This window comes from Artemia franciscana, chromosome 8, assembly GCF_032884065.1.
Source record: "Artemia franciscana chromosome 8, ASM3288406v1, whole genome shotgun sequence".
NCBI classification, from domain to species: domain Eukaryota; kingdom Metazoa; phylum Arthropoda; class Branchiopoda; order Anostraca; family Artemiidae; genus Artemia; species Artemia franciscana.
Genome location: NC_088870.1, coordinates 42,091,318 through 42,105,719, shown reverse-complemented (window position 1 = coordinate 42,105,719; position 14,402 = coordinate 42,091,318). Strand labels below are relative to the sequence as shown.

At 36.4% G+C, this 14,402-nt stretch overlaps 1 protein-coding gene across 3 annotated transcripts in view; it reads left to right on the top strand.

Moving 5' to 3' along the window:
• The window catches only part of LOC136030445 (polyhomeotic-like protein 3), a 154,051-nt gene that overhangs the window by 57,305 nt on the left and 82,344 nt on the right, over positions 1–14,402 (top strand). For 2 of the 3 annotated variants that reach the window (XM_065709429.1, XM_065709428.1), the window contains exon 5: positions 12,668–12,758. In XM_065709429.1, the coding sequence (XP_065565501.1) occupies positions 12,668–12,758 (91 nt within the window). Of the gene's footprint in view, positions 1–7,365; positions 7,413–12,667; positions 12,759–14,402 lie in introns of those variants that run through there. The other variant, XM_065709431.1, reaches the window with a different exon arrangement.

Sequence of the window (14,402 nt, the reverse complement as noted above, 5' to 3'; positions counted from 1 at the left end):
CTGAACCCGTTCGTTTCCGATTAAAAATGTTTTCCAGTGACTATTCCAGATTAGGGCTGTTCTCTGAATTATCAAAGCGCTAAGATCTTAGGTTTTTTTTTTTTTTTTTTTTACAGAAAATCGATCTTAGGGATAATCTGATATTATTCATTGTTAGATAAGGTTTGTTAATCCAACAAAAAAGAAAAAAGAGAAGGTACTTGTGTCTTAAAGCCACCACACTCAAGTTCTGTCGAGAAGTGAAGTTTGGTTAATACTAATGAGATAAAACAAAATATGATGAAAATATAATGCTTAATCAGCAAAATTAAGAAAACTGCAACTTCGAAATATGCACCCAGAACGTAGAAATGTCACTAAGAATCGGGTTGAAATGAGATCCGCCTTCTGCCGTTACTGCCGCCCGCCACATGTACTCTGCTAGGTAGGATCTTAAATGACGGCGGGATGTACCTTGGTTCTGTTATTCCTCAGCTTTGTGGAACCATACATTCTCTCTACTTTTTATTGCCTCCTATCAACACACATCGCAAATAGAATGAAGTTCATGGTGAAATTAATTCACCCCATGATGTAAAAACCGGTTATGTCATTAGCATTAACCAAACTTCACTTCTTGGCAGAGCTTGAGTATGGTGGCTGTAAGACACAAGTACCAAAGAAAACATCAAACGCCAAATATCACCCACGAGGTTCTATGCCCGGGAATACAGGGAGAAATAAAAATAAACAAAAGACAAAAGCAAAAAAAGAGAAGAATAAAATGCACGCATACACTAAGAAAAAATTCCAATCAACCGCCAACTGGTTGACGTGCCCAATAAATGAAACAGCACAATTCCAACATAGACCGGATACATAAACCGTACGTGGGCGTTCAATCCCCCTGAAATGTTTGTTCGACCCGTAAAAAAGTAGCAAAATGTATATAAACTATTTTTGAATGCGTTTTTGAAAAAATGCCACCCCCCCTTAACGTTTGCCCCCCTCCCACTCGAACATAAATCCTGGTTAGGCGCTTGTGGATGACAACCCTATGCTCAAGATAATAATTAGTCAATTATTGCCGTTAGCTATCCGGTTTTATTGTCAATTCCAAGTGACTTGTTATAACTTGGCGTATGAATTATAATTTTGGCCATTATTGTGTTCATCCTTTTAAGATAGAGGCCAAGTTTGTCGAGTGGGTGTAATTTTTAGTTTTTCGTTTGTTTTGCAGCCAAATATTATAGAATATTGTAAAATATAACCGCAAAAAAATTGTCATTCTTTGACCATTTGACCACTGAACGATTATAATTTTGTAAACGCTTGCAAATAAGTTTGTAAGTTTTAATACTGTTGTACTCACAACATCATTAATTATACTAATTTATTCCTGGTGTATTTCCTCCATGGTTCCAGCAATGGCTTCCCAAGGTGTTTGGACAAGGCAAAACGGGTTATTTTGGTTGGTGTCTCTATTTATCATTGTCACCTTTTCTTGCTTTCTCTTTACCTGTTCGCGTATTGCAATCCTTTTTCTATAATATCCGGTAACTATTTAGGCGATGAATCTATGGTTGCCAAACACATGTAAATATTTTTTTTTATTCCTTCCCTACATTATTGTTGCATTCTTGGGCATTCGTCTGGTGTATATTTGCGACCCCGTTGACACTGCATAATGCACGACCGCCTGAAACCGGTTTGACTCAAATCTTGTTTTCCGAGGATGTGTTCGATGAGGCGTGGTGACTTGAGAGCGTCATCCTTTTACATATGAATTATTCAGTGTGCTTAGGTACCCATAGTAATTAGGATTTATTTCTACCCTCTGTACAAAATGGAATACACTAAGAGGAGAACAACCTCACAAAAACATAAACCGTACACGTCACGCATTTAGACTACGCAATTAAATGAAGTTTCCAATATCCTAGTTGCAGCAATTGCTGCAACCTAGTAAAGAGCGATCACAGTCTATAGTAACCAGGAGTGTTGAAAGGCGTTAAAATAAACTATCTAGCGAGATAAATTCTTTACTTAAAATGGTTCAGGAATGATAAATATTCTGTAGGTTCATAATAATAATAAAAATTTACTAAGGAAAAAATTTCGGAAATTTTGAAGGAGCTTGAAACCTCTCAGAAAAGGTGGGACAAAAAAGAAAAGTGCGCCACTGGAATCACTAGGGTTGAAAACTTGTGATTGGTGGTTTTGAGGTCCTTAAGTAGAAAACAAGGCTTATCGCTCTTTTACATTGGTTCATTTTCCCACTAGTGTTAGAAGGCTAACGTAAATCCTAGAAAGACGTTTGATTGCTCATGTAAAGGCTATCGGTCATATCTACTTGCTTTATGCAAAAATTGTCTTTATAATGTTATTTTAAAACGCCTTATGGCACCCAAAATTATGCTTTGGCGCTATTTTCTGGAGCTGAAAATCAAGGAAGCATAACAAGTGTAACATGTCTCCATGGCCAAAAGCCCCCTAACTAGAAGGGTACAATCCTTCCTCTTGTACACTTCTCCCAGGCCCTGAGCAGTGAATACCGGAAATGCGTTCTTAAAAAGAACTGCTTAATGAAAAAAAAAAGACTCGGTTAAATTTTACTCAGGGATAAAACCTGTTGTTTATGTTTATCTTAATTGTAAAAGTTAGTTACGAAAACAATTATTCGGGAATTTCGAAAGAGTTGGAAACGCTGACTTGTTTCTTTTTTCTTTTAGTTTTTCCAGGACTAGCGGGCCACTGAAACGGTCTAGAGACCTGTTTAAGTGCTTATTTGAAAGCTAATGTTTACATCAATGTGCTTAGTTTAAGTTTATTTCCACAAGATCATCGTAAAGTGGCATAAGACACTGAAAATGGGACTTTTTTGTTATTGCCAGAAGGGATAGGCTTTGGAAGCGTAAACAATGCGCCGTTGAAATATCTGGGTCAAAAACTCTCCCTCGGAAGCAGAAAATTCCCCTCTTGATTAGTCCCTTCCCAGTCCTTTTAGCAAACGAAAGTTAAAAGCGAGTTCCGAAAAAAAAATTGTCCAGTGACAAAAATGATTTCGCTCAATTCAAAGCTTATTCAGGAATAACTAAAAAATACTTAAGACCGTATCCAGCGGGATTTAGGCAGGATTGACCCTCTCCCGAAATGTTTGTCAGACTCGTAAAAACCATAACAAAAATAAATATAAATAATTTTTTGATGCGTTTTTAATTTTTTTGTAGTAACCCCCTCCCCTAAACAAATCCTGGATACGCCCCTGAATGCTTCTTATGTTCGTCTTAGAAGTAAGAGTTTTTAGGAAATCACGTTTTCGGGATTTCGAAAGAGTTGCTTCGCATTGTAGGATTTGTTACTGGTTTTGGCGTCGGGCTCTGGGAGGGAGGGGGCTCTGGTTTCCTCCCAAAATTGGCGAAATTTTCTTGTTCTAACTATGTTATCTTCATAATAACTAATTTTAATGATTCCGTTTTCCTAAATTGTTTAAGTCGGAGAGGTGAAAATAATGAAAGTATACAATGATCTTTTTGTATTGTTTATAGTCTTTGTTTGCCAACCGTCTTGGGCCAAACGAAAAGCAGGTCGTCCTCGAATGGGGCGGGAGGATATCGTAGACAGGTATTTGAGGGGAATGGGAACCTCTTAGGAGGGTGTAAAGAAGGAGGCTTTAAATAGATTGGGGTGGAGGAGGAGCACGTGTTGCTGTGTTGTTCTCTGGTGGCTTGGTTCAGCATTGAGTTAGTAGTATTAGTAGTAGTAGTCTGTATATTTATAGAACCTAAAAACAAACAAAAACAAATTTAAATAAAAAAAAGGTTTTAGAAAAATTTAAATAACATTTTTATGATTCGTTTATGAAACTTAAACGAAAAAATATTGCTTCGCCTTTTATGTAACATTTATTTATAATTTATTATGATTAAGTTATGATATATAATAGTATATAGTATATTTTTAATATGTTTATAATATATTATTTTAAGATATTGTTTATTATTATTAATTTACATATTATTTTAATATAATATATGATACATCTGTAATATATAACAAATTTATTATATATTTATTATTTAGCTTATATAAACTAACTCGTGATGTTTCCTTTTATTTATAGAATTCTGAAAAGAAAACGCTTTATTTCGTCTACTCGTTACTAGCTCAAAACTATTATAAAGGAGCATCGTTTTCGGATGAAGGATGACAGATTGCCAGATATAATCCTTTTTGGCAAATCATCCTGGCCGAACAAAAAGCAGGTCGTCCTCTAATCGGGTGGAAAGAGGTCGTAAGAAAGGATTTAAAAGAAATTGGGACTTCTTGGGAGGGTTTAACTAGTGAAGTTTTGACTAGATTGGGATGGAAAAGGAGCGTGTGCGGCTGTGTTGGCCTGAGGCAGCTTGGTGCTGCAGTGAGTTGTTAGTAGTAGTAGTAGTTCCATAGATCGCCATACAGTGGCCCATTTCGTTTTCAAGTTCCCATGGTCAAACTATTCGCTCTAACCCTGCTAAATATTCCAACTGTTCGCTCCTAAGTTATAACTATTAAAAAGAGGTATATAACGCCTCTCAGTTCTAAGGACATACTACGGCACATTCCGACTATCGAACTATTCTTTCTAACTATCTTTAATATTCCAATTATTTGTTTCTAAGTTAAAACCGTCGAAAAAACTACATAAAGCCTCTCAGTTCCAAGGACATAGTTCCAGACTGCGGCATATTTTTCCCCTAAGTTCCAACTATCAAAATTTCCGCTTTAACTAACTCGAATACTCCAATTAGTCGTATCTAAGTTCGAACATTTGGACTCGAAAGGAAGTATGTAAAGCCTCTCAGTTCCAAAATATCCTGCCTCACTGTGGTACATTTTAGTCTAAATTTCCAACTATCGTACTATGTGTTCTAGCTATCTTCAATATTCCAATTATTCGTTCCTTTGTTAAAACCACCGAAAAGAACTGTATAAAGCCTCTCAGTTCTAAGTACATAATACCATGAAGTGGCACATTTCGTTGCTAAGTTGAGTTCCAACTTGGCAACAAAAGTTGGAACTTTCCAACAATGAAATTATAGAACTATTATTCCAAGTATTCATTTGTATGTCAAAAGTATCAAAAACAAGTACGTAAAGTATCTCAGCTCCAAGAACATTGTGCCACAAGGTGGCACATTTTGCATACGTTGACTGTGGAATTAACTGTTCTCATAAAGTTGATTTGAAAGATCTGTCGTTGTGGGGCAATGCCTATGCTTAGCGAGACACAATTGTACCTCTCGAGTTTCAACTGGGATGTTAACTGGGATTCTAGGTTAGGGTGGAAGAATCAAAGCTTCAATCAAAGCTTGAATTCATTCAAGAATTAAATTTTGCAATATGAATCGAAATATTTTTTTGTTTCTTAGGAAGTTGTTCAAGTTAATTCGGACCAAAGGCGCGTATATAGGTGAAAGGAGTACATAAAAAAAGCATTTCTAAAAAAAATTACAAGTTTCCTTTTTACTATCGCCGGTTGCCGTATAATTTTCCCATTCCGCTTTTGAACGAAACAGAAAATAAAATAGAACAGAAAAAATTACCTGTCATTAAAGAGCGCCACCAAAATCAAACAGATTACTTTCTCTGGAGGATACTCCCACTCTTCTCCATCCCCCACTGTTTCTGAGGAAGTTCAAATGAGAGTTTACCACAACATTTTTTTGAATGTAATATATATAATCAGTTGTTGATTGCAAATATTATCTATTATCTATCAAAACTTTTCAATTATTGAAACAAATTTCAAGAGTTTCAAATGGACTATTGAAATTGAAATTCTAGTAGAGTACAGATTGAGATTGAGAGGTGGTCGCTCTCCCCTAAAATTTGGTTATTTCTGTATGTTCCAGATTTTAATATAACGTGAATAAAAGCCTATTTTCTAGGTTTAATATTCTTAAATGCCTGTTCTTAACCCTGACTCATTGAATAAAATTTGATTTGAATCAGCGCGAGGCAATATATCTCGGTACTTGTGTATTATACGCCACTCAAGTTCTTCATTTAATTAGAACCTGTTTTTTTTTACGCCGAATCCTAACGAAATATCACAAAATATGATGGAAATAAACAAATTTGGGGTATATATTTGCATATTAGGGAGGGTGGTAAAGTATATCGGGTTTACATGCAAAATATGTTAGGAACAATCGTTCTGCATGTTTTAAAGGAAGAGTTGTTTTCTAACTCCAAGATTTACAACCCTTCCACACCCAACCTGCACCCATAATTTGTAAATATATCGCCCAAATTATATATTTTTCATCTATTCTTTCACTTGTCTCTGCCTTGTCTCCCGCTAAGCTGAAAGAAACTAACGAAAAAAGCGGTTTGTTCTCGAGTTTTAGACAGCGTAAACTTGAGTGAGAGGCGTATAATACGTAAACACGTATCTCTCCAAGGACAGCTGATTGTTACTGTTATGTCCAGTTGACGGAAATGTTTGGGGAGAAATTTTATCGTTTTTTAATGGAAATACCCAAAAAGGCATTTTTCAGTCAATATACCCCAAAAAGGTAAAAAAAAACCTACCGCAAAATCAAGGGATTCAAACAAATTGGATGGCATATGCCAACCAATTTTGGCAGTTTTTTTCAAAACATGTTTTCGGTTACTCTGGGCTGCAATTCGTTCTTTATTAGGATGAGGGGGATACCGCAACCATGATTAGGGGATATTTACCTCGTAGTTGATGACTATCAGTATATTATAATTGTTACTATTATGTACTATAATAGTTACCATTACTGAATCAGCTTCAAATAGCGATTCTTCCTCACTTGACAGTTGTTTTATTTAAACACGTTTTTAAGTTTCCGGCTACTATGGGCTGGAGTTTTTCACCAGGTTTCAACTGCTGCTGCAAGTTGCATGGATTATTGTTTCAGCCTGCTTCCATGATGATTGTTTGCGGATTCATTTTAATCAAAATGAGTCAGTAGTTGAGTTAAACATTATTTTGTTTCTGGAATTTCCTTAATGATTAGTTTCTTATTTCGTAATTGTTGTAGTAATATCCCTCTTGTTGGATCCGTGTAAAATTTTGCAAGATTTTTGATTAGTGAAAAGGTCTAACGCTTAATAGTTTCCAAGGGTGTTAATTTGCGAAAGCACAGTACAAATGCAAGTAATTAAACCAATTAATTTTAAGTTGCGTCACGATATCCATGACGCAATATGAAAGGGAAGGAACCAATGTTAAAATGAAACGCCACTTATTGATTTAAGAGTTATTGCCTTTGGCAAATTTTTTCGACCAATCAGAGGGTCTACATAAACCATCTGCCGCTTTAGTGCGGTCCTATTATATTAGGGGGTTTCCTTTAGTTGTTATTATTTCATTGACAAGTATGGTTTTGAAGTCATGTCAGAGTACCCTTCATGAAAGGGTAAGATTTCTCTTAACTTTAGGTAGAAATGAGCAATTAAAACGGACGAAAATATACTGTCGTTTTAATAAAACTTACATTGAAGATTTTTTTTTGAATTTCCACTAATCAACATTAAATAAAAGGCCGACATTTTATCACAGAGACAACCCAAAATAGCATTCTACCGAAAAACTTGTTTGGTTTATGAATAGATGCAATGGTAAAATTCTAGTTAATTGACTTCTTGCTATCTCGGAAAGGGTTTAGGTTAGGAAAATGAAACATTCAGGGATGGGTCTACAGGCTAAAAGTACCCACCTCCACTCCTCCCTCTAGAGGGACCTGAAATTTGCGTACATGACATGACCTATTGAAATTTTCACAAAACAACATTTTACCTTAATTTTCAGTACTAGTTGCTTTTTCTCTGCCTTTAGTTCTGAAAATGCAATTCCTGTTATTTGAGTAGAATTTTTAGCCATATCAATGTTTTTTTTTCATAATTTAGGAAATGTTTTGCATATCTTTGAAACCTTGTAAAATGGAATTCAGCAAAGTTATGAATGAAAACAACTTTGTTGTACTTCAATTAAACAGAAGATCTATTTTACAAGGTTTCACTTTTATAACACACATATTTTGAAAGGTCATCAAATTTCAGGGCCCTCTAGAAGGAGAAGGAGTGTAGGTAGTTGCTTCAAAATACCTTCCCAGGACATACTTTAGTCTGTAGATTCATCCCTGAAAGTTATGTTTTCCTAACCTAAACCCTTTCCAAGATAGAAAGAAGTCAATTAACTAAAAATCTTACCAAACGGATATAATAATTGATGAAAACTGATTAAAAGAAGATGAAAAATGGACAAAGCATGCAGCCTAAATGTGATTTTTTGATGCTTGCTGTATATTATAAAATAGAACTCAGTGGCAGATCTAGGGGACTTGGTGGATCCCGGGCTCCCTATATTTTTTCTCGCGCCCTCACTCCTTGTTTTTCCCTTTTAGAAAATAAATTTGTCAATTTGGTCAACTATTGGTACCCTTGTCACACTGGACCCCAAGATTTCACTGAATGGCGCCTTTGTCACATTCCCCCCCCCCATGATTTTGCTCTAGATTACCTCTTGTAACAACTTTTTTTTTTTTTTTTTTTTTTTTTTTTTTTTTTTTTTTTTTTTTTTTTTTTTTTTTTTTTGTGTGTGTGTCTCATCCGGCTTGGTCCGTTAAAAGCGTTCTGTCTGAGTGATAGGAATTGAATTGGGGGGGGACTTTCAGTGGGACTGGAATTCTCTGGGAGATTTTTACGTAGGGGTGGGGGTGATTTTCCACAAAAAATCCTTCACAGGGGAAATATCACCAGGAGAAATCCTTCGTTGGGACTTTTCAGAAAAATGACTAGAAAAAAAAAAAAAACAGTTTTTTTTCAAATGAAAGTATGCTAAAGAGTGTTTTTCAGGCAGAATCGTCTGCAAGATATTATCTAGGGGGAATTGTCCATTTGCAGTATCTCAGGTTATAGATTTTACGTTAGAGGAACTTTCCATAGATGAATTCGTTGTCGGAGGATTTTCCATGGAGGAGGAGGTGGATTTCATGGGATTATCTGAAAAACGTTCAGAAATTAAATAAGAGTCACGTTTTTTTCTACTGAAGTAGGGAGCAAAATTAAAACTTAAAACAGACAGAAATTATTCCGCATATGAGGGGGGCTTTCCCCTTCTCTATACCCCGCTCTTTAAGCTAAAGTTTAACCTTTTGTCCCCATTCTTCAAGAACGATTGCTGAAACATAAGAGCCGTTTAATTAGAATCAAAACCTTTCTTTAAACTACCAGAAAGCTTTAGCGTTACGGAATAATTTCTGTTCGTTTTAAGTTTTAATGTTGCTCCTTACTTTCAGCAGAAATTTTTTTTCTTATTTATTTTGCACATTAGGGGGTAGTGTTGATATTGTATAGTGGAGCTTCGGTTAAAATGTGTTAACTACATTTACTTTGCATATTATGAAGTAAGGATTGTTTTCTTTAAATATTTCCTTCTCAGTAGCTCCTAATTACTAGGGAACCTGGTTTTCGGAAAAGCAGATAAAGGGTATGAAAAGCTTTTTTTTTGTTCATCATATTTCTAAAACAAAAAAGAAATATTACATCTCCACCCAAAGATTTTACAGAGTAGGTACAGCCAGTTTTTTTGGATTTGACTTTATCTTAAAAGGACAATCCCAGGACAATCAGGAAGCTATATACAGGACTGGTCAGACCGCAACTTGAGTACGGAGTCTCTCTTGCCGTTCCCCACTATGTCGTGGACAAGAAGATCCTTGAGAGCGTTCAGCGGAGGGCTACAAAACTACCAACCAAATGTAAGAACCTCTCGTACCCTGAACGCCTCAAGAAACTCAAGCTCCCAACCCTGACGTACAGGAGGAAACGCGGAGATGCAATCCTGACCCACAAGCTGCTGGAGAATGGTGTCACACCAGGGCTTTTTAATAAGTCGCTCTCTAGCCACACCCGGGGCCACACCAAGAAGCTCCAGCAACAAAGAAGCTCACGGAGAGAACGTTCCAACTTCTTCTCAACTCGTGCTGTTCCACTGTGGAATTCCCTTAGTGAAGAAACAGTTCAGTCCAAAACTGTTGACAACTTCAAAAAAGCAATTGACCGAGACTGGGCAGCGATGGAGTGGAAATTACACTGGGAGGCCAGTGGATCTACTCAACGGAACTAGACAACGCACTTCCACCTCCATCACTCAACCGGCGAATCTACAGGATGTTCACCCAACCTTATTCGCCGGCCAGTGCGATTTAAGGTAATTTAAGGTAAAAGTAGACAACCATTCACATTTACAAACATCTAATCTGAGGGGTCAAATTTCAGAAGCGAGCAAATAGAAAGTGGGAAAAAAACATAAAAACTAGACCCATGAAAGGCACAGATTACACCTCCATCAGCCAAAATAAAAATGCAATTGGTGCAAAAAATGTTTTACGCAATCACAGTTTTCAACTGCTTAGTAGAATACGGAATACGGAAAATTTCAAATCGTTTCAAAATATCAAGAATTTTAACTTAGCCAGCCTGGGCCCCCAAATCCTCCACCTGGGTTTACCACCGACTCAAAAACAGTTAGCAAGGACATAATAGGTCTGTTTCCGCGCTTAGGCTGTTCTTTTATAAGTAAAACCTTCGTTTTCCATCTTTTCATTCAGGGGCACTTAAAGATAAATGCAAAATAAGAGAAAAAAAGAAAGAAAAAAAAAACTTCAAAAGACCAACCTCCATATTAATAAAATCCTCGGGCCTTGTTTCTCTGATGAGCCTGAAATCCATTGTTTGCTATCAGAGAAGTATGGCTTACAAAAACTACAGTCTTAATGTGCTATGCAATAGTGCCTTAACATTAGGACAGTCGATCAAGTTATGATACCAAGGACAGTAAAACTGAAGTCTGATTATTTGAATTGGTTACGTGGAAATTTACACAGCAATATATGGTGAAAAATTAGCTTAAGTCGTATACTCAATATTTAATTAAATCCCTCTACATGCACTTATGCATTTTTAGTAGTAGGTGTCAAATTAAAAAAAAAAAAAACTTGGGTGAAAAATTAGCAAAAGTCAGCTAAACACATGTGGAACCAACAGTGACGTCGTTTGGGGAGGCAGGGGGGCAGTTGCCCTCCTCAATAATTTGGAGAATGCTAAATACAGCCCATGTCTCTTGACTCTCCGGCTCTGCGCTCCTCTTGCCCCCCCCCTTCAATAAAAATACTGGAGCTACGCCCCTGGGAACCAAATAGCTTAAGAAGATGTATCTTTCTCTGAGGATCAATAGATTATTGATCTTTGAATTTTAAGAATTGTTGACTAATTAGTTTTACTGATTTATTTTCACAGTTCAACGTGGTAACATAGAAGAAAATATGGTACTGCCCAAAAACTTCATAATTTTGAAAGGGGCTCCTAGGGGTAAAAAAATACCTTTCCATTTTGATGTTCTGGGTACGTCAAGACCATAACACAAAACTACTCATAGCTTCTGGAAACAACATAATGCTCATGAAAAATTGGGTCTTTATGTGCTTTGCATTAGGACAGTCCATCTACTTAACATGAAGTGACGCTTAGCTTCTGGAAAGAATACAAGGGTAATGACTCAAATTCAGAAGCTCCCGCAGAGTCTAAGACATTCATCAATCACGAAGCTTGAGTGAATAGCATGGCCTGTTGGGAGATTGACACTTCTATTTAAAAAGGCTCGAAAGACAGATTTGGATAGTTGAATTTGCCAAGAACTACCACACGGTTTCAAGTTGTTTTATCATGAAAAAAGATAGATTAACCACTGTACTATGAACAAACTAAAGAGAATCTTTTATTACATGAATATTGCTATAAGTAGAACAGGAGGGATAATGTTCTGAGGTTTTCAGCTTAGACACGCACTTAGGAACTGAATTTGAAGGGGATTCAACTGCCGAGAAATACAAAAAAAAAAGACAGTTACAAAAAATATAATAACATTTTGAAATTTCGGTTGGCACTAGGCCAAAGGCCCTCACCAAGCGTATGTGTCTGTATCTAAGTCGATTAACACATAAATTACCCTGACAAGTGGATTACCTTGACAACTTAACATTGCTTAAAGTAGCGCTATGTTCATCTGTTTTGTTTGAAATATTGGGAAATAATCAAATGGTAGTATCCGAAGTGAGAAGTGGAAGAAAAACATCTGAAAATCAGAACAAGATTTATTTTATGCAAAGCTCTTTCTGAAAAAATTGTCAGATACTTATCAGGATTTTACAGGAAGCTTGAAACGTTTTTAACAAAACAATTCGATAGTGATTCCAACTGTCAAGAACTCCTTATTTTCGAAGTAATACCTTAAATTACGTATTATTTTCTTGGACCACACTGCCATTCTATGACGAACAAATAAATTTTCAAATGGGGATAAATCCATTTATTTAGACAGTGGAAAATACAGGTACAAAAGTCCTGATATTTCGATCACATATACAGCAATTGTCATCAGTAAAATCACTAAAATAATAAAACTGAAACTAGCATCTTTCTACAAAAAAATTAATAACTTTTCGGGTCATTCAGATTATTCACTAGATTATTTTCAGAGAGAGTTCATTAAAAAAGTTTGATTACTTACAGTTTGTTACCACGAATTGTTTGATATATAGCCCAAATTATGGTGTTTTTCTCTATTTTGAAGACTAAAACTTAACTTTACCATTATTGATGTTTATTTTAGGTGATTACTGCTGGCAAACCTTTCCAAGGAACTCAAATAGGAGGATCTCACATGATTGCCGGTAAACAAATCGTTCAAACGGGTCAAACCGGTAAGTCCTATGTTTCGTCGTCGCCTAGTGAAGAATGATTCTCGTCTTATTGTAGAGAGATCACAGCTTAGATACCAATACAGTTTTGAGAAGTCGATATATTTTTGGGACACAGTGCGCGGTAGCGATACTAGCGGCTGGAGACAGAAAACTGGCAGTCTGAACCTAAGAGTCGGAGCAATTCACAGCTTAGATATCAATGGTTCAGGTGTTGTAGTACAATCTACGCGTCGGAGCGCGGGCTTGGAGGAGGCAACAAGTTCAGAGCTCTGTACCGAAAGCTTCTCATAGGCAAGATAGGAGTTTTCATAGCTGTATTAGTGTCAAGCTGTGAGAGAGATTGACTGTTGAAAACCGCAGACCAGAAATGAGAAAATTATCCGAAATAAAAAAAAAAGTAACTCGGTGTCATAGGTTCTATCCTGAACATTATTTAAATGTAAGAACAGTTATGACTGCCTAGAATTTGGTATTTTATTTCAAACGCGAATGTTCACTTTTTAAAAATTTAAAGCAGAGGAAAGGTGCACCTTCCACCACCTGGTGGACATCTCAGAACGTTGCGAGTGATTCATAGTTTCACCAAGCTTGGTAGAGTTTCCGCCCCACTTGGAACACTTGCTGCCGCTTGGCACGCGCCACCTCGCATGCGTGATTAGTTTACGTCGCTTTCGTTTACAGTAAAACTTAAAAGAAAGGGAGGATTTTTCCTTCAAATAAGAGTTCTAAAAAAAGTTAGACTATAGACCAATAGTTTGTATATACATATACTACTTCAGGCAATCAGAATTTTATTTTCACTGTCCCTGGTACTTCAAAAATTAGTTTACATTGCAGAGTTTTGCTATGTTGGCACAATTCGTCTCCCCCCCACGCAAAATTAATTTTGCGTATATGTCTGCGTACATGACGGATGATAGACTTATCTATTAACAAATGAACTGATAATCATTTTATATAATCCTAGTAAGGGCTTATGCCAGATTTACCTCTCACTCAATTCGACTATCTGTCTTGGCTTTTTCTACAATTAGCCATGGCATGATGCCCACAACTACTTGGTTTTAATTCATAGTTTTACAAAACTTTAAGAAAAATTAAATGCCACCGAACCGAGGAAATTGACACAATGTTTTTATAGCAGGATTCATGAGGCTGAAATAGATATCCAGTCCTCAAACTGATAATCGAGAAACCGTCTACCGTATAAACTATTTTCAGATTTTCATCATTGTGGAAAGTTGCACAGGCTGTAACACCGATATATGAAGAAAAATATTCTCCCTCTTCGTATCCTTTTGTGTGACATAGGATCCCTTTTTGATAAACATGTCTCTTGACGCAGAAAATGTTTTGTCGATATCTCCAGAATGGCATTAACAAAAGATCTGCTCAATATGGAAATTCTCTGCCAGAAATCATCGTTCCCACCGAGGGTGCAGACATGAGGAGGGCAAAGATTTTTCTTTTAGGTGGTAAAAAAACAGAAAAAACTTCTTTGATATATTTTCTATCGCCTTTTGAATATAGGTGGGAAAGCTCCCCCTTTTGCGACACCTAGCTAGTGTCATGATGGTTGTTTTGTGTTTTAAGACCCCAATCGTGATAGAAAATTAAACTTATAATTGGCATGACTGATAGATT